Here is a 21,391-nt window from a genome sequence, read left to right as displayed (position 1 = left end):
AATCTAGATTAATTTAATTCATTAAGGAAATAGTAGGACTCTAATCCTTTGTATTTTTAGTATTATCACTTCATATTTTTCTTTTCATCCCTTACCTCTTCAACAAAAGAGAAATGTTGCATTTTCTCATCTCTTTTCCAGAGCCAAACTTGGTTTTTATAAATTGTTCAACATTCAGTTTCATTTTTTCTTTCCATTTACATTGTTGCAATCACTGTGGATATTCTTTTCTGCATCAGTTCATATAAATCATCCCTCATTTTTTTCTGAATTCCTCATATTTGTCATTTTTATAACACACTAAATGCTGTTGCATTCATGGATCTCAATTTGTTTTTCATTTCCCCAACCAAAGAGCATCTACTTTGTTTCCAGTTCTTTACTTCATTAAGAAAGTGCTGTTATAAATATCTTGGCATACATGGGACCTTATTTTCTGTCTTTGCTCTCTTAAGAGTATGTGCCCACAAAGGGGATCTCTGATTCCAATGGATGGGGACATTTTATTAACTTCTTTTTAGCATAATTCTAAATTGCTTTCCAGAATGATTAGACAAATTCACAGTTCCACCAAAAGTATTTCAGATACCTGACTTCCCAAATCTCTTCCAAAATTGATAATTTTCATCTTTTGACATTTTGACAGTTTTTCAATATTAAAAGAACCTTTGGAGTTATTTTAATTTGTATTTCTCTTATTATTTTGGAGCTGTCTTTCATGAGATTGTTAATAGTTTGTAATTCTTTTGAAAACTCATATTCTTTGAGAGTTAATTCATTAGAAGAATGGTTCTTGGTCTTTTATATTTGCTCTATCTTGCTATATAACTTGTATAGCAAATCTTTTTCATTAATATTGAATATAATCATTTTTCTTAAATCATTTCCCTTCTTATCCTTATTCCATATTTTATTCCCAAAATTTCTTCTAAAGTTATTTTATCTTTTGTGATCTTTTTTATTCTTTAGTTAAGTTTTTTCCCCCATTTATAGCTGTGAAAAAAGTACTTTCATCTATTTTCCTTATATGTGTGTGGTATGACTTTTAAATATTTAAATCATTTCTCCATTTGGAATAAAATGTGGTATATGGTAGAGGATGCTTATCTAAACTTTTTTTTTAACTAAACTGCTTTCCATTTTTTTTCTAGCAGTTCAAGTCAAATCGGGAGTCCTTAGCAAACTAGTTTATGTTCTTGAATAATATAGACATTTTCCTGTAATCTAATATACCAAAAATCTTCGCAAAGATTTAAGAATATTTTGATACAGAATTTTTTTCTTGGGTAAATATTCTAAGTTATATATCAGAAAAGTTTTCCAAAAAATATCCCTTTTGTTAATAAAAATATACTGTACTAACTGACATGTAGCTAGTTATATATTACCTTTATGTTTTAGTTGGTATAGACTGTGTTCCTATTTCAAATGAAATTACATATTTATCACTTTACTTAATGTAATTATATAAAAATAGTACATAATATTGATTTTTACAGGAATTGGCCCATGGATTAAATGAACTTTTATCATATGATGGCAATGTTGAAGAAGATTTTTACTCAACCTTCCAGGTAACATAAATGTAAAGCAAAATGACATGTTAGATTCAAATCAATATCAAATAAAAATTTGTCATCATATTCCATTTTTTAGTACCTGCCAGTTGCATGGTGCTGTATTAGTTATTTGGGAAAAGTGTTTAATCATTTTTAGTCATGTCTGACTCTTCATGCTTCCCCCTTGGAGTTTTCTTGACAAAAATATTGGAATTGTTTGCCATTTCTTTCCCCAACTCATTTTACAGATGAGGAAATGAGGCAAACAGAGTTAAGTAACTTACCAAGGATCACATAACTAGGAAGTTTCTGAGGTCAGATTTGAACCCTGGAGTCTTCCTGACTCCAGATTTTGTCCTCTATTCATCATCCCACCTAGCTACTAATTTGGAGAAGTGAACAGAACCTAATCTTAATACTGTTATCTAATCTCAAGTACCACATAACTTAAAAGTTTTGAGAAATAGAAAGGCAGTCACAAATAGACTAGAATGACCTTGAATACAAACTTTCTGAGCAACCAGTTTGAATAATGTTTTTGTAAGATCATGTTATTAAGAGGAGACATGGAAAACAAATTATATAAAATTGTTTTAAGACCCAATAAGTGTCTATTTCAACATTTTGAGGCTTTAAAATGTAATACAAAAGTATTTTTTCTTAAATCTTATCTCTTGGTAGAATTATATGATTCTATGGAAATATATGTATTATAGGATAATAAATTTTTAAATGTATTATAATAGCTTTTACAATGGAATGGAATGGGGGAAGATGAGGGGGAAATGAGTGAGCCTTCAGTCTCATCAGAAATGGCTCAGAGAGGAAATAACATACACACTTAATAGGGTATAGAAATCTATCTCATCCTAGAGAAAAATAAAAATAAAGGGATGGGATAAGGGGGAAGGAAAGAGTAGGTGATAGAAGAGAGGGAAGATCGTGGGAGAGAGTACTCAGATACAACACACTTCTGAACAGGGACAGGATGAAATCATAAAGAAAATGGAATAGATGAGAATGGGGAGGAATAGAGTGGAGGGAAATACAGCTAGTAATACAGCTAGCAACTGTGGGAAAAATATTGAAGCAACTTCTCTGGAGGACTTATGATAAAAAAAAAAAAAAGGCAACTCATCCCAGAGACAAAGTTATTGGAATCTGAATACAGACTGAAGTACGCTTTTTTTCCTCTCTCACTATTCTTGAGGTTTATCATCTTTTTTTGGGGGGAGGAGGGTTTATGATTACTCTCACAACAAGATTATTGCAATAATATAAAATAAATAAGCAAAAAATGTAAAACATTCTTTAAAAATAAAATGTATTATAATGACATCTCTCATCAGGTTTTCCAAGAAGAATTTGGAGTAATCAAATCATATAATTTAAAACCAGGTGGTGATAAAATTCCAGTTACCAATCAGAATAGGAAAGGTATGTTCAATATATGTATTTTCATCTGAAATGCATCTAAATTATTTATTCATTTATATTAATTAATCAAATGTAATTTTGTATCTTTATATTAATTTTGTGTTTATTATATTACTGTATTGCATGTTTATATTAATCAAATGTCTAATCTCTTTCTAGAGTATGTGCAGCTATATGTTGACTTCCTTCTCAACAAATCCATCTATAAACAGTTTGCTGCATTTTATTATGGATTTCATAGTGTATGTGCTTCAAATGCACTAATGGTAAGTAAGAGGTTTAGAATTTTTTTAAGTTATCAAGTAAGTCTTTTAGTGTGCAAGAAAAATTTCATTTAGAGTGACAGTCCTGATTATGAATAACAAGTTCTTAAGATAAATAGTGTTTTAGTGGAAAATATTTTCAATTAGTTAAAACAGAACTAGAGATAATCAATAGTCAGCTACTTCAAGGAGAGGCAGCAAAGAGTGTTTGATGTGTAGCTGAATTGCCTTAGAACAGACCTTGACTCTGCCACATTATAAGCCATGTCACCTTGGACAAGTCTTTCAAAGTCTTGAAACCAGTTTCCTCCTCCACACCATAGAGATCATCTTCATTATCATCATCATCATCATCATCATCATCATCATCATCATCATCATCATCATCATATTCTATTGCCTATTTATATATATATATTATAATATAAATATCCATATAAATTTGAGCTATTCATATCAATTAAGTAATTGGACTAGATAAAATTCAGGTCCACGTAGCCAATCTCAGAATTGAAATGCATTTCAGAGATCATGTCATACAATCCCAACTGAAGGAGTAATCCTTTGTGCAACCTTCAGTTTGGTATTAATTCCTAGCCTTATTCCCTTTCTTTATTCAAAAAAGTAAAGCTCACTAAAAACTCTTCAAGTTACTGAAGACATCCCATTGACCCAGAGTGAATGGTCTTTACGTGCAGAAATAGTAGAGAAAATTTGAGTTACAGCAAATCTCTGGGGAGAAAGTGAACACATATCCCTGGTGGTCTTGGTGGTGTCTGTGAAACAATTTTTCATTATTCAAGCTAACAAGCAATTAACATTTGTAAAATTACCTCCTATGGACCAGGCACTGACTGAGCAGGAATACAAAGAAAGGGAAAAGATGAGGGACTTAGATTCTGAATCTATATCAGATAGCTTCACTCTACATGGTAACACTGACAGGCTAGGTTGATATCTCCAAACTGTGAACAACAATATAAAATCTTTCCTGAACTCTATTTTCTGTAAAATTGGGGTTGGGGACCCAGAACATTAGTTGCTTTGGAAAGAGTCTATGCATCTACCCTGCTGTGTATTCATATAATTTGGGGGTTTTTATTTTTATTATTATATTTTTATTATAAACAGAACTATTAACAGATTCAGATACACAAATAAAAAATTTTAATGAAATATTTAAAATTTTAAAAATGTTTAAGTGAAATAAATTTATGTATGAATTATTCACAGTATGAAAAAGCCATATTTGTTTCTATATACCCTTTAGTATTTCTTTTTCTTCACTATTTTTGGTGGAAATTTTTTGTTGGTATTGTTCAGTAATGTCTTATTCTTCTTGACCCCATTTGGGGTTTTCTTGGCAAAAATACTGGAGTAGTTTGCCTTTTCCTTCTCTAGTTCATTTTATAGATGAGGAAAGTGAAACAAACAAGGTTAAGTGACTTACCCAGGGTCACCCAGCTAGTGAGAGTCTGAGGTGAGATTTGAACTCAGGGAGAGATGAGTCTTCCTGCGTCCAGGCCTAAAACTCTATCCACTATGCCATCTCAGGATAAAGTCTGTAGGTCACCATATTTACCGGGGGCATTGGGGAGAGAGGGAGATAGGAGAGAAGCAGAGGTATATGTGTGAATGAAGCAAGAAGTTATTTAGGACAGAAAAAACGTTATATGTCTTTTATGCTACTTTCTTGGAAGATTTCAAATAGAGTCCTGGAAGTAGACTGATTATTTTCCAAGAAGTAGTTCTTCCAAACTTTCTCTCCCTCTTGGCTGAATCTTGCCTTCTTATCTCCTTCTCTTCTTCTTCCTCCCTTCTTAATAAACCTGTACTTACTCTGATGTCCCCTAGCTCCCTTCTGTGTTCTCTCTTCCCATTCTCTGTTAACCTTAAGAAAGCTTGAATGCCTCTTTTGCATCTTCTCTCACCTCCCACTCACCCCCTATAATCTGGCTTCCCTGAACTTCATCATTCACCTGAAATCTGCCTCTCCAAACTTACAAGCGATCTGCATGGGGTCAGATATGATCTCTGTCCCTCAGTTCTCATCCTTCTTGTCTCTATAGTATTTGACTCTCTTGACCACTCTTTCCCTCTGGATTTTTCTGCCACTGCCCACACATATCTGTCTACCTTAGCTTCTCAGTATCTAAATCCTATCCTAGGTTCTCTTTACTTCTTTCTTACTTGTCTCTCACTGAATTTAAGTCTCAATCCATCCTGGCCATGTGACCCTGGGTAAGTCAGTGATACTGTCAATGCTCTGAATAGCTCTCAAGAGCCATGCATTGAAGATGAAGAGCCAACCTGTACTGGGAGTGGGCGTTCCTTAGACCAATGAAATGATAGAGTCAGTGCCTATTCAGTCTAACGTTTTAAGCTGACAATGAAAAAATGGGAAATGGAGTGATAGAGGTTTCTCAATTGTAAGTTGCCCTAGGAAGAAACCAAAAGGACAACACCTAACCTTGCCATGTAAAGAGAGATGGAAATCAAGGGCAGCACCAGTTTTTAATATAAATTTATTTGTAAAATCTAATGGACAAGAATGGTAGATGGTTAGGAGAGTATCACTTCAAAATAGTGAAAAGCAAAAGAGGAAAAAATGAAACAATAAATAGTTTTTTCAGGTGCTCAACTAAGCAAAATCCTCCCAAGTACATTTAAAGATGAAATTGAAAGGCAGAAAATCAACAGCTGATATAAGAAAAAGATCTGTATGAATTTTTATAACTTGTCTTCACCATCAGGACACTTTGGAAAGTAATTATATCCTGTCTTGTCCCATTCTCTAGTTTTTCCACAGTGTAGGCCATGACTACATAAAAAGATTGAAGTTCCTCAAGGAACAAGACTTCGTTGCATCCCCTCCAGTGTATATACACTTTGGGATGGGGGCAGAGTGAGTGTTCAGGAAGGACTAGCTCCTTTGGTGTGAGGGCTTACCACACCCTTTTCAGGGCTGCCCATCTACCTTTGGTGAACCAACTCTCATCTGTAGCATGCAAGACAGGCACCCCCTGATAAACTGTCTCAGCAGGCAGGCTAAACCAGGCTGAGGGGGACTGAGAGTCCTCAAACCCTTTGGGGAATCAGGAGAATGTCTACTCCAAGCAGGTGAAGAATTTGTTCTAGAGTATATAAAAGTATATAGAGTATATAAAAGCAACTGAAGCAGGCCCTTTAGAGCTCTTAAAACTTGGTCAAGCATCACAGATGCCCAGGTCATCTACTGCATCCTAAGCCATCACCTGTCACCCCAATTTTTGTCTTACCAATGGACTATGAAGACTCAGGAAGAGAGTAACTCTGTCCTCTGCCTCTCTTAAATCCAGTGCATAAAGAAGTCAAGATGTGATTTTGAATTGTCATTGTCCTCTTCAGAAACAAAAGAGAGACTACATTGCATTGTATAAGCTTAGTAAATACTTGCTGAATTGAAATAAATTAGGGATGCATGTCTGACTCCCAAAATGAGAAGCTGTTATACTTTTGACTGTATCATCATAGACCTGGCTTTATGTATTGAATTATTTTGAATTGCTTCTAGAGGAAGTGGAATGTCAGTGAAAAGGGCAAAGAAGGGAAAAGAAGCTGAATTAGATCAAGAAACTCATGCTGAAGGTGACACAATTGTGAAAGAATTGAGAGACCCTAGATGGCTGAAAAAAGAGTCTGCCAATTAAATGGAAAAAATCTTGGACCTCATTGCTACCAAAAAAGGTTACTGAGAGAATCAATTGCTAATAAATCCATATATCTACCTTTCCATCTATGTAAATATGATCAAAAGTGTTTGCCACTGCTCATGAAGAGTTCCATTGCAGAAATTACTGTTAGGTAGGGAAATACTCCAGATACTCCTCTTTGTGGATAAAATTGTGCTGATTACATCAATCCTCTGAACAATGCAGAACCTCCTAAATGAAATCCAAATTAACTCAAGAGAATTTCTGTCTACCTTTACATGGGAAAAAAGTGGGTGAAAATTGCCTGTTGTTCAAATCAAGAGGCACAATTCTATGAACAATTCACAGAGCTTATCCATTAGGGTGTATGTATGTGAGTAGGAGGAGGAGAATAGGCTGGATTTCTTTTGAGGGATTGTAGAGATCTTTTAATGACTCCAACATTTTCCTCCAAAACAAAGGCTATTTTTAATACCAAGATTCTCCTGGCAATGGCTGTGAGTCAGGCAGCACTACAGTATCTGAAGAACTGAAGTTAAGGATACCTCACAGTGGAGTAGAGAGAGTGGTATGGTGCAGTGAGCAAGCTGAAACATGTTACAAACAAGGAAATACAAGGCAATATAAAGGTTGTCATTAAAGAAAATTAGTCCAGAAAGAAAATGGTCTGGTCCCAACATGAGAGTAATCGCTAACCAATAGGTCACCTAAATGCTCATCACCATATTTGGGATATGAAGAGAACTCAAAGAAGGCTTACAGTGCATTGGATGAAATCCCTGTGGCAAGTTTTTAGAAGGACATGGACAGCAGGCACCCAGGACAGGCAAGATGGATGATGATTTGCTTTGTTGAGAGAGTACTCATTTCAGTAAGATCCCAACCTATCAATGTATTGAACTAAACTTGTTTTAAAGTAATTATAAATATTCCTCGATGGGAACCAGAAATTAATCCCTAACTCTTTTCACTTCAGCCAGTATTAACTAAGTGTATGCAATATGCCAGATGTAAGAAAGTCTTGGGGTGGCTAGGTGGCGCACTGAATAGAGCACCAGCCTTGGAGTCAGGAGTACCTGGGTTCAAATCCAACCTCAGACACTTAATAATTACCTAGCTGTGTGGCCTTGGGCAAGCCATTTAACCCCATTGCCTTGAAAAATCTTAAAAAAAAAAAAGTCTTTGCCCTTGAGGAGCATCCAATCGTTTTATGTAGGCACATGAAAAGAATAGAATGATAGAAGATAGGATAATCACTTCCCAAAATATATGATACCCTCACCAAATATCAGGCCAATAAGTATTATGAGAGATCATGAGGTGGAGAGATTATCCTGGACTCTAGAAGTCAAGGAGCTTCATGCAGGAGGTAGGATCTTGGGAGAATGGGATCTTGAAGAATGAATATGTCAGCCTCTTGTTAATCCATATACCAGGAGTCTTGGGTTTGAATCTCCCCTCTGACACTATGCTTATTGTCTGTGTGACTTTAGGCAAAGAACTTAACCACTATAAGATGATAGATGAATAGTGGATGGAAAATTGACCTTGTACTCAGAAAAACCTGGGTTCAGGGCCTGACTGACATAATCAGAGCTTTAGAACAATAAGGCTCCTTAGAGGCCATTTAGAGCAACCTCCTCATTTTACAAATGAGGGAACTAGTCATTGTGGCTAAGTAATTTGTCCAAGATTACTGAGGAAATAAGCAATAGAATGATAATCTGAACCCCGGGCTTCTTGACTCCAAGCGCAATACTTTTCCTAGTTTACCACACAAGCTCCATCCACATATTACTTGTGTGACCATGGCCACCCTATGGGTTACTGAGGACAGACCAACTTAATTCATTACATATAACCAACCCCAGACCAGAGTATAATTCACATCCTGTGCAGTCATCAACCAATGTCGATGCTCGACATACATAAACTTTCCACCTCTTTAGTTGTAGGTGCAGTGATCAAGTCAGTTATTATCATTGCTTCTATAAAGGGCCAGTCATTTGACTGCCCCTAAAATTTCACAAACCCTTCCCTAATCCTTACTAGTTTATATATGTTATCTCAACTTGCTTGAGGACAAGGACTGTCTTTCTCTTTAAATTTGAATTCCTTATGTGATATATCCAAATTTATGCACACACACATACACACAAACCACAAAGCTACTTGACCTTAACATGTAGAGTTATAATTTTTTATTAGTTATAAAAGTAGAATTGGTGATTCTAGGGAACAAATGAGCCCCAGCATGCTTCTCATTGTTCTCTACTTTAATGCTTATTTAATAAACCATGAAAACACCATATAAATGTCACAATTATTAATGATCTGAAAAAGTTACTTTACAACCAAAACTTTTTAAAATGTTATTCTTTAGAAGAATTTAGAATTATTAATACTGATGTTGAGAAAATGTTTCCCTAGTGTAAAATGTTTGATTCATTATAAGAAGACATACTCTTGTGATATGCAAACATTTCCAATTTAAGTTTTTTAAATCATTGTCCAAAGACTTTTTATTATAACTAATAATCATTTTAATTTTTAATTATTGGTAGCTGCTTCGTCCAGAAGAAGTAGAAATTCTGGTCTGTGGGAGTCCTGAATTGGATATGCATGCTCTGCAGAGAAATACTCAGTATGATGGCTATGTGAAAACTGACCTTACTATACGGTAAATTATTTCCCCTTACTTAAGAAAAAGGATGATTATATGCTCTATGCAATAATTTTTGGTTACTTATGCTCATTTAAACACTAAAGGCTGGTATGAGCCATCTTATCACAGAAATGCTATTATGAGCATTTTAAAAGTGGAAGAACTTGGGGATCTTTAGGAGAATAGTGTTGGCAATATAAATTTCAAAAAAAATGAACAAATAAAAATTAAAGTAAGTTTTGGTCATAGACTATGTAAATATATGTGTATGGATGATGAATAATTTTAATAACAATACCATAATTAGAAAATTTACATTTCATAAGAGAAAATCACCTTGATGCCACCCATGGCTGGATCATTTAAAAGTCTTTTAAGGTCTACCGGAAAAATTTTCTTCATATTCAGACTACTTAATTAGCACAACCTTACACCAAGGGAATTACTCTGTTTGAAGAGTTTTATTTGTTTCCCTCTTAAAGTTGATTTTATTCTAGACTATAGGTTAACAGTTTGGGGTTTTTTTTTAAACCTTTTCAAAAATTGTTTTGTCATGATAGATACTTTTGGGACGTCGTACTTGGGTTTCCTCTTGATCTTCAAAAGAAGTTACTACATTTTACCACAGGAAGTGACAGAGTACCTGTAGGAGGGATGGCAGATTTGAATTTCAAGATTTCAAAGCATGATACGTCTACTAACTGGTAAATTTTCAGTCTCATTTGTATTCTTATTCTATAGGGTTGGAGTATTATCTTTCTGTAAAATATACATTTCTTGGTGAAATTCATCTTTTTGGTGGAATAGATTTTCCCCTCTTCCTCTACTTTCTATTTCTTCTTTAAATAAAAACTAGAAATCAAAAATTAATGATGACCATTTTTGATAAGTTACTGTGATACTTTCTGAATATCAAAAAATCTCTGAGAAACAACAAAAAATTTATTAAACCCAGCCCCCAGTCATAATCCAACTTTATAGCTTGGAAAAAAAGCATCAGGAGATCTTCCAAATGGCAGGTTCCATTAAACCACCCATAGTCAACATGTAGGTCCAGAAACCCAACCCAGGGAGCAGCTTCATACTTCTAAGTATCAGTCCCTTCTCAGAGGCGTAAGGTTGACTCAGCCAATCACAAAGGTTTCTGAAGAGTTGGAGGTATATGTATGAGGCTACCTTTGACCCTATTCCATTTTATACCAGTCTTCTCTTAACACTACACTGAATTTGAGCTGTTAACAGAAGTTTCCACATTCTGGGATATTCCTATTGCTGGTGCAGCATGGAACTTGGCTTCATAGTGTTTGGATAAAATGTAACTGTCAGTAGATAGAATACCATTAACAATATCGTCCAGTTCTAATCTCCTCCTTGAGAAATCTTGGGTAAATTTTTAGTAACTTCCTTAGAATTGTTTATTAGTACCTTAGCACAAGGTTATAATCAGTGTGGTCACCAGTGTGGTAATAAACTATGGGACAGTTATCATCATCATCATCATCATCATCATAGCATTTATAATATAGTGCTTTAAGGTTTACAAAGGTCTTTAAATATGCTAACTCATTTCATCCTCACAACAACCCCATGAGGTAGGGATGATTATCATCCCCAATGCATAGATGATGAAACCAAGGCTAAGAGAGAATTAAGTAGTTTGACCAGGTCCATGAAGCAGAGAATCTCTGAGGTAGGAGTCAAACTCAGGTCTTCCTGACTCCATCTATACTCTAGCTACTGTACCACCTCACTGCCTCTTTTAGGTAAGAAAACTCTTGGACTTTGTAAGATGGGTACATGAAAGAGGCCTCCAAATAACAGACATTGATTTGATTTGATTTGATGTCCTTGATTTTATCAGTATGGGTGGTCCTTCTCCTAAGGTGCATCGAGTTACAGATCACACCCTGGATATATCTTGGGAGATGGTCTTCATGAGTTTCTGTCCTCCGTGGCCGACCCTCCAGTGATGAGCTTCTTTTATCAGGTAGACTCATCCTTGGACAGCAGATGGACAGGCCTGAGCCTGCACTCCAAGCCTTTCTGGCTGGGCAGGGGCTGCTGTACCTTGTGTTTCCTTCAGGATCCACCTTCAAACCACAAAAAAGGGTTGTAGGAAGAGCCAGGCTCATGTAACAGATTTCAAAATATACTAATATCTGATTTCTAAATTATATTATAAATTTAATAATGGTTTTAACACTATGACTTGGAAGCCTGGAAACTAAAATGGTTTGTACATTTTCTCCTTATAGTCACTTGTTTTGATCTTGTTTACAGTTTGAGAAAAATAAGGAAATTGTTTATTGTTATTATGATTGAAAGTAGAAATGCTTTTGTTTTTTAAACTATTCTGTTGTTCTTAGCTTATGAAGATAAGCAGCATGGTATAGGAGAAGTACCAGGCTTGGAATAAGAAAGACTTAGCTTCAAGTCATGCCTTGAAAGAAATGTGGCCAAGTCATTGAAACTTTTTGAGCCTCAGTATCCTCTTCTGTAAAACTGAAACAGTTATATTAGGACTACCACCATTAGTATATATTCATAAGGAGCTGAATAATGGTTATTTTATAAAAGAAAAATTTTAAAGCCTTAGAACAATTTTTTTAATAATGTTGGGGACCGGCATGAATTTAGGATTGATTTACACAGATTTCTTCATTGAAATTACTTCTGCTTTTATCTAGTTAATTCTGATCTCTCTTGGTTATTTTAAGACCAAAATTTAGACACAGAGAAAGAAACAGAGAAGCAGAGATATAGAGCAAAGCAGAAAAAGACAGAAAGTCAGAGTTAAAGAAAGAGTACTCTTCAGAACTCAAAGCAATTTATGATGTATATTTGAATTGAGGTGAAAAAAAGAGTATTATTCCCTCATGACTCTGAGTTCCTAGCTCTGAAGTCATATGTACTGCATCTAACTTAGAGGGGGAAAGGAAGAGGAGGGGAATCAACAGCTAAAGAGGAAAATTATTCTGTTATTATTCCATATCCAGGGTTGCCTCTAGGAAATCCCAGACTTAAGTTGGATAAGCTCCAGATCCCCATAGATCTGAGTGAAAAGGTTTTTTAGATCCTATATTAGAATACAAGATAATGTATATGAAACAACCTTTATTCCCAGCAAAAAAAATGTAAAACTACATAAAAGACATTCAGGAAGAAAACAAATTTTCCTTCCTTTTCCAGTAAGTCTTATCTTCCTCCAATATTCTAATATGTTCCACATTCATGAACACCCTGTGGTTTGCAGTCCTCTCCAAAGGAAAATGAGTTTGGTGTTGAAGCATTCCAGTGAATCCCTCTTTCACTCTAAAAAATTATACAGGCACATCTGGCCTTATGGTTCTACCCTAGATTTAGTCTTCCTCTAGAAGGGGAATATCCTTTGGGTTGCCAGAGATACAACTATTTCATGAGACCTAGAATGTCCAAATAAATCATAGTAATGGTAGAGGACAATGGCCCCTACATCCAAGATGTCCTGGCAGATGCCTCACTATTCCTCCAATTTGAGGTACTAGGTATATTAATGTTTTGTTTTTTTTTTCACAATTGGCCAGAGGTGTCTAGAAAACCATCCTCCTCATTGCTAAAAAGCTAGATTCTGGATTGTGCTGCCATAGACTGACCTTTCCTTTTCCCAGAAGGCTGGAGCTCAAGAATTCTCATCACTAGTTCACCCAGTTCCCCTCTTCCCTTCTGCCACCTAATTCTGAGAGGTCATCAACCTTTCAAGACCTGGTCAGGGGCTTGAGGTCCAGGGACTCTCTCCTTGACCATGTGAGGGAGAACTTAAGCAGTTTTCCCATGTTCTTCTGCCCTAGGGCAGCTGTCCTACTGCTCTTAAGGGAAAAAAAAAAGAAAAGGGGCGAGTCTACAACTGAAAAATTTCCGTTTAGGTCAAAGGATATGAACAACAGTTAGTTATCAAGAAAAGAACTGCAAAGTAATCACAACCTCATGAAAAAATGCTCTGAATCACTGATTAGTAAGAGAAATGCAAATCAAAATAACCCTAAGGTTTCACCTCATACCCTGAGAAAATGGCAAAAAATGGCAACAGTCACTGTTGGAAAGGTTGTGTAAAGAGAGGCCCAATAATATAATGTTGGTAAGGGGGTGAAAGGGCACAATCGTTTTGGAAAGCAATTGGTAATTACTCAAAATGACTAAAATATCCATATCCTTTGGACCAGATAGTCCATTACTGAGTTTATACCCCTAAAAAATTGACAATAAAAAGAAAGTTTTCATATACTCCAAAATATTTATAACAGCACTCTTGTTATATCTAAAAAATTGCAAAAAAAAAATCACAATCAGGTCAGGAATGACTAAACAATTTGTGGAACATAAATATAAACATAAATAAACATAAAGGGAATATTATTATAATATAAATATAATATAAAAAATGATGTGTGTGGTAAATGCAGAGAAGCATGGAAGAGATCTACCTGAACTCATGCAAAATGAAGTGAAGCAGAGCCAAGAAAACAATATACCCAATGACTACAATAATTTCAATGAAAAGAACAACTCCACACAAAAAAATCAAAAGTAAATAACAAAATTATGAAGATCAAGTAGAACTCAAAGGAAGACATAAATAGAAGGCACCCCTAACCTGCCCAGAGGTGGAAGGTCATCAGGTGTTACACATTTCACTTGAATTAAGACTTTTTTTAGTGTATGTCAGTTGTTCTAGCTTTTCCTCTCTTAAAAAAACCATTTGTCATACAGTATGGCTCTCAAGGAGGGGAAAAGGGAGGAAAATACATGGGCAACTATGGTAATATAAGATAGAAAATTTCAGTAAATACTTTTTAAAAAAGAAAACCATTTATAATCCATCACAAAGGACTGGTTTCTTGCAACAAAAGTTTATCCCCAAGGAGTCCATCATTCATTCCTATTCTCTGAGCTCCATCTTTCAAGGGCTGCACCTATACTCTTCATTGAATGATACAAAAAGAAGCCCCAAATGAATGTTTCACTATCTCCATTGTTCTGTTGTCAAGCACTGATTAAAGGAGTTTCCTGATCATTTTGGTAAGTATTCAGGTGGTGAATATTCCTAGATTAAATGAAGAAATTCTAATGATGCATCAGCAAAGAGAAACATGAGGAAATTTGTTAAAGAACCTCAGAAGGAAGTCAACATCTGCCATCTTTGAAAGCAAGATCATTTAAAAGTTGAATGAATCAGATGTCCCCCAAAGGTGTTCATTATACAGCTAACTAAAATTCAAGATAGCCTCAGGAAACCTAGAAGTAGTGGTATGATCACCTAATTTTATGAGAACATTTGCTCTGTGTGTGTTTGTGTGTGTGTGTGTGTAAATTGGCATTCATGGCACTCAGTAGTTTGCTTTTTATTAAAAAAAAATGTGTTACTCTAATGAAAACTTATCTTTTTTTAGGCTACCAGTGGCCCATACTTGCTTCAACCAACTTTGCCTGCCTCCTTACAAGAACAAAAAAGAGTTAAAGCAAAAATTGATCATTGGGATTTCAAATTCAGAAGGTTTTGGGCTGGAGTAATTTTGGACTGGAAATAAAGTATTTTTATATGTAGCATCCACTCTCTTCTCATTGTGCCTTTAACCTATTCATGCTTCTGTCTTCAGCATGACAATAAGCTAAAAGATTTTGAAATACTGACTTTTTGGATTATTAAATGTGAAGTACATTTAATCTACATACAGTTTTAAAACCCACAGAAACTTTGGCACGGAGGTTGGGGGAGGGGGGTAGTCAGTAGGTAACAACAAGATTTTTTTTTTAGAATCTCTTTTTATAGCACTTTACCAGTCTCCCATAATGATGTCACATAGGTGCCACTAGAGGACTGAAGTGCAATCTTTAATGCATTTCTAGTATAAAACCCAGTGGCAGATTATGTGTTATTAACGCACAGTAGCAAAGCATATAGCTACAATACCATTCATATAAGGCCTTGGAGCCATATTTTCATACAATGGAAATTTATGGTGTTTTTAACATTCTGGCTATAGTTCTGTAAGGATGAAGCTGATTGTTGAAAAGCATGTAAATAATTGCTTGTGGGGGGAGGGGGAATGGAATTTTTATTAGTGCTATTTGTTGCTAAAGATTTATTTTTACAAAATAAATTCAGGGTTTTAGATGTGTATCCAGCTTTTTACAAATCAACAGGGATGATTGTACAGGAATGTAACTTTTCAGTCGAACCAGGCTTAAGATTATATGCATTTAAATATTAAGGTTAAGTTTTAAGGTATGTACCTATTAAAACTGGCAGAAAACTAGTTACTTTGAAGGTCCTGTTATTTGTGTATCCATCATATTTTGAAAAGCATCTGGATGTCAGAAAGGGAAATCCAATCAAATTATAGTTGTGAGTGAAATTAATCTTAGAAAAACACAAAATGAAAGAACTTTTCCTTTGAAAATTTGATTGATGGCCTGTGCTTATGTCCAGTCTTGTTTTTAATGGCCAGTAGTATTGGAATCAACTTCTATAAAAATAGACTGGAATGCAGGACAAAATTATATGATCATTTCAAGTAAGATTAGTGTCACATGGTATAGTTTCACTATCTGGGCCAAAATATTCACTTCCCCCCAACAAATTCTAAATATGTAAAAAATACAGAAGTTCAGAGTTGTTCATGAGGAAAAGATCTGTGTTTCATTTCATAGCTACTGATACATTAGCCTGTAGAAGATTTTTCTTAAATTGAGATTTAATTCCTAGAGACATTCCTAGCTTTTCTTCAAAAAAGACTCAGAAGTTCTTATTGTTGCAATAACAATAAATGATGCCAGCATTTATTACCAGCAAATACCCTTTTTAGATACACGTTCCCCCATATTTTTTCTGAGTTTTGATATCTGCATGTTATATCCCAGTAGCAGAATTTCAGCAAGAATGAGGAAATGAATAAACTCATTCTTCTGGGATTTTGAAGCAACCAGTATTTGCAGGAAAGGGAGGGCCTGTTGTATGTACTTATATCTCCTTCTAAAAGTGGCTCTGAAATACTTTTGGGATCTTAAGAGATCTGTAGTGAATAGTGTCTTGACTAAGAAAATATAGAAGCTAGAAAAAGGTAGCAAACTCACTGGTTTAGTTTGTTAACTATGTGCAACTAAAATCGCTTCTCATCATGCTGCCTGAGCTACTCTGAGGTGTTTAAAGTAGATTGATAATAACTAATAAGCACAAAAGAATTCTTTGTAAGTAATCAGGTTTTAATGTTTAAGATGTAAACAAAGCTCTTATTTGATAAAGATAATTTATGGTTTCTTGTGCACGTTCAATGATGTGTCTCTATACATCAATAGCTATGTCACTTTAGAAATATACAAACCCATTGTTTTTAATGATGTACCACAATTAACTGGAAAATTTGTGTCTGTTATGAAAATGAAAAATACAACTGTTTTAGTCATAGATTACACATTGCCTTTATTTATGCTCTCTGGTTTTAGTTTACAGTGTAATAATACCTCATTTTTTTAAAAAAAAACACTGCTGTTCTATTTTATTAATTTTCAATTGCCTTGTAAATTCAAGTAGTTACATTTTTATATGTCTGTTGTTAATAAACATTATCCAATTTTTGTATTGGCTGTAGTAAATTAAAGTATTGCACAATATTTCTTAGTAATCATGAAATGTCTCTAGTTATTCCTTTTTTATTGTTGTCTTGACTTCAATATCCCATTGATCAGAAATTTTTTAAGCTCCCCTTTTTTGTACCAATCAATATTGTAACAAGTTGTTCATGACTGGGCTTATTTTTTTGAGTATTAAAATTGTGCTGTCTTTTAGGCCTCATTCCTTTTTTATAATGTTCTACACTGGGGTGGCTAGCTGGTGCAGTAGATAGAGCACCAGCCCTGAAGTCAGGAGTTCAAACCCGGCCTCAGACACTTAATAATTACCTACCTGTGTGGCCTTGGGAAAGCCACTTAATCCCATTGCCTAGCAAAAAAAAAAAACCCTAAAAAAAAATGTTCTATACCAAATCACTTAAAGGAGCAAGAGGAGCAAGTTGCAAAGGCCTTACAAATCCTATATACTTTGCTCTAACAGCATATCATCTGGGATCTGTATTTTTGTAGGAGGGAAACCTAACTTCATTTTCATCATCATTATTATAATTATTATTATTATAAAAGAATAACTAACCAACAGCTAAATATTCACCTCATTGTGTGTCATCCAAATACTGCTAAGTCGGTCATTCAAGAAAGGAAAGACTATCTGGTGTAAATATTTACAAAGAAATTAAACAGAATTTAAAGACAACATTGATCCACACACTATGCATAAAGCCTGGGAATCTGGTTTCCCTCCTTCCCCAAGCCCCAATATTTGTTACACCGAAGCAAAGAGGACTTCATTTTGGCTCATTCTTACATACTTTTAAGTACATGATTTGGTGTGATTCTCATAACCATCCTCTGAGTTAGGTGGGATGATTCAGTTTAACAATTAAGTACCTACTATGTGCAAGTCACTGTATTATTCCCTAGGGGAAAGAAAAGCAAAAAAAAAATTGTTCTTGCCTTAAAGGACAGTATTCTCTACTGGGAGATCCAACATATATACAGTGGAATAAATGCAGACTAAATTGTAAAGGACAAGAACACAACTGGGAGATCAGGAAAGGGAGAAATGAAGATAGCTTGAGAAGAAGGCACTGTGAAGACAAGATTGGAATTTCTTTGGTTTTTGAGGATTAGGGAACCTTGAGTATAGAATAATTAATAAATTTAAGGCAAGAAGGTACTTCAAAGTCATCTAGTCTAATCTCCTCATTTTAAAGATGGAAAAAACAGACTCTGGGAGTGATTAAGCTAAAGCTACAAATATACTAAGTTGACTACAATTCTAATTCTCTTCCCATTACATCATCTTGAATGTAAACAGTAAAACAAGGAGTCATTCCATTCATGTGGCCTCTCCCAACACAGATTACAACCCTTCTATACCTGCAGTAGAAAATTTTTGAACCAAAAATGTATCATCTGATATCCAACCTTCTGCTGAGGAACTGCTCTAAATTTAACTTAGTCTGGTTCTTACACAATTTACACACTACTCCCCTGGGCCTATAACTATTCCTATGCTCATTCCAGCTTGATAGAACATTTCAGAATTTTTGTTCCAGTAGAGAACACTGAATCACCTCTACATAATGACAAGGTATTTCAGGAGTCAGTGGAAGTCAAGCACAATTGTGATATGACATCCTCATTTTTTCCCCAAAGGGTTTGCCCTTTCCATTCAAAGTTCCAAAGACCTACTTTACCATTTTTCTGTTACAAACAATTTACAGATTCCACCTATTTTCTTTCTCCTCTCCCTCCACCTTAAGAACAATCAACATAGTTACTGAACTCTGAATAGACTTTGGGGGGGGGGGGGGGTTCATCACTTGTGTTTAAAAAGGGCCATAGAGCTAAAACGAATAGTGGCCATCCAGTCCAATTCCCCTCATTTTACTAATAAGAAAAACTGAGACTAGAGAGCTAAAGGGATTTTTCCATTATGCATTTTCAATTTTTAAAAAAAAATATTCATCTTACAGCCTCCTGGCTTTCTTGACTTCTTTGAAGTCTAAGGTAAAGCTTACCCTCCTGCAAGAATCCTTTCCTAGATCCCTCTATACCAGAGATAACCTCCAATTTATCTTGAATTTATCTTATATGTTTATAATTGTTTGCATGTTGTTATTGGGCCCGTTAGAATAGAAGCTCCTTGAGAACAATTTTGCCTACTTCTCTCTTCCATTTCTATTTTTGCCTTTCTTAGCCTCCCAAAGTGCTTAACACAGTGCCTAGAGACTTAATGACTTAAAGTTCTTCTTTAAAATCCATAACCAAGGTCAAGTTTGCAAGGGAAGATAAGAGTTTCCAGGCTCCGAATAACTTGGAAATAGTGGTTTTCTAATTGATCCAAAGAAAACTTTGATCAGTTTCCATAAAGTAGCAGCTAACACTGCTTCAATTATCATTCTAGCCTATTAACCTGCTTTATCTCCTGTTATTTTTTCTTTCTCTTCATTTTTACAACAGAGAAGCAGATTAAAATGGAAGAAGTCCTGTACCTCAAATCAAAACACCAGGGTCCCAGTCAAGTCTGATGACTATGGTCAAGTCAATAATTTTTGCATCAATTTTGCCATAAGTAAAAATTAGTCATTTTTATACCATTGTTTGGCAAATGGGATGGAAAAAATCAAGGCCATTTGACAAAAAGATCAAAGATTTATGGCTGAAAGGGATCTTGGAGGTCATTTTGTCTCACTCTCATTTTACAAATGAGGAAACAGGTCAAGAGAGCTAAGAGGATTTTGCCCTGGTTACCTAGGTGAGTTATAGTGGAGATGATCTCAGAATCTCACATTCTATACCACTACATTAAACCCTACTGACTCATAAGCCATATTACTTACTTGTTCTCACCTACAAAACTCCTCTGATCATCCACCATTCTCTTCTTTCTTCCTTTCATTTAATCTCAAACAAAGAACTGGTCCTTTTGTGCCCTTGATACCATCTCAGTCTGAGTCCTCTTAAAACTTGGCTTTTCCATCCTATCTCCTTTCTCTTTCTCGTATTTTTAAATTATCTTTTTCTAATGCTTTGTAAAAATGCAATTCTTGGTCAGTTGGTGAACAAACATTAATTATATGACTAACAAAAACTATTTTCCAGGCATTGTGCAAGGTGCTGAGATACAAAACGCCCTCAAAGAACTCACAATCTAATAGATGAAAGTCTACTGCATCCTTTATCCCCACCACTCAACTGAAATGCTCATTCTAAAATGACCAATGATCTCTTAACTGCAGGATCTAATAACTTTTTCTGAACCCTCAGGCTTCTTAACCTTCTTCACCTCTTCCAAAACTTAACTCTGTCCTGGTTCTTTTCCTATTTTGTCTGACCACTCACCATCCCTCTCCTTCCTACATATTAAGAGTATTGTACAAGTCTTTGATCTGAACTTTCTTCCCTTTCTAAACCATCTTTCTCATTGATCTCATCAATGCCTTTGGATTCAGTTATCAACTCTATACAGATGACTCCTTGGAATTCCACTTCTACCTTCTCAACACCTCTACTCTAATGTCCTATAAACATCTCAATCTCAATTTGTCCAAAAAGGAACTTAATTCCTCCCCCCTTACAGAATATTCAGAATCAACATGGTCTTAAAGGCTACTTAGTTCAACCCATTCCTGAACAAGAACCCTGACTAAAACACAACCCAAAAGTAGTCACCCAGTGTTCCAGTAGGGAGGATTCTACTAGCTCCCAAAAGAAGCCCTTTCCGCTTTTGGGCGGCTCTAGTTGTTAGGAGTTTTCTCTTTGTATCAAACCCTGATTTGACTCTTTATAACTTCTAAATCTTGTAAAACTAAGTTATCAGAACAAGAAAATCTCTTTTCCAATTAGCAGTCATTTAAATAAAGACAATTTTTGTTTCTCCTAAATCTCCTTTCATGAAAAATAATATATTATCATCAAAGCTTATATCATACAGAATGAAAAATTGAAATGTTGATCAATGGAAGGGAATGGACCAGGAAATCAAATCTAGAAATAACCAAACATAATATTCTGATGTTTTCAGACACAAACTAAGATTTTTTTGTTTTTATCAAAGCTTCTAAGAAAATTAGAAAATAGTTTGACAGAAAATAGGATTATACCAGCATATTGTATCATAGACTATAATAATCTCTAATTGGATGAATGACTTCAATACAA

At 35.0% G+C, this 21,391-nt stretch overlaps 1 protein-coding gene across 2 annotated transcripts in view; it reads left to right on the top strand.

Annotated features, from left to right (window-relative positions):
• The window catches only part of HECTD2 (HECT domain E3 ubiquitin protein ligase 2), a 109,082-nt gene extending 91,648 nt beyond the window's left edge, over positions 1 to 17,434 (top strand). For both annotated transcript variants that reach the window (XM_074233390.1, XM_074233389.1), the window contains exons 16-21: positions 1,500 to 1,574; positions 2,909 to 2,996; positions 3,156 to 3,262; positions 9,516 to 9,631; positions 10,177 to 10,320; positions 15,043 to 17,434. In XM_074233390.1, the coding sequence (XP_074089491.1) occupies positions 1,500 to 1,574; positions 2,909 to 2,996; positions 3,156 to 3,262; positions 9,516 to 9,631; positions 10,177 to 10,320; positions 15,043 to 15,163 (651 nt within the window). In that variant the 3' untranslated portion in view covers positions 15,164 to 17,434. The remainder of the gene's footprint in view (positions 1 to 1,499; positions 1,575 to 2,908; positions 2,997 to 3,155; positions 3,263 to 9,515; positions 9,632 to 10,176; positions 10,321 to 15,042) is intronic.
• The last annotated feature ends 3,957 nt before the right edge of the window (positions 17,435 to 21,391 follow it).

The sequence above is a fragment of the Macrotis lagotis genome, chromosome 4 (genome assembly GCF_037893015.1).
Source record: "Macrotis lagotis isolate mMagLag1 chromosome 4, bilby.v1.9.chrom.fasta, whole genome shotgun sequence".
NCBI classification, from domain to species: Eukaryota; Metazoa; Chordata; class Mammalia; order Peramelemorphia; family Peramelidae; genus Macrotis; species Macrotis lagotis.
Note: the sequence above shows the minus strand (reverse complement) of the source record. Positions and strands in the feature narration are given on the sequence as shown.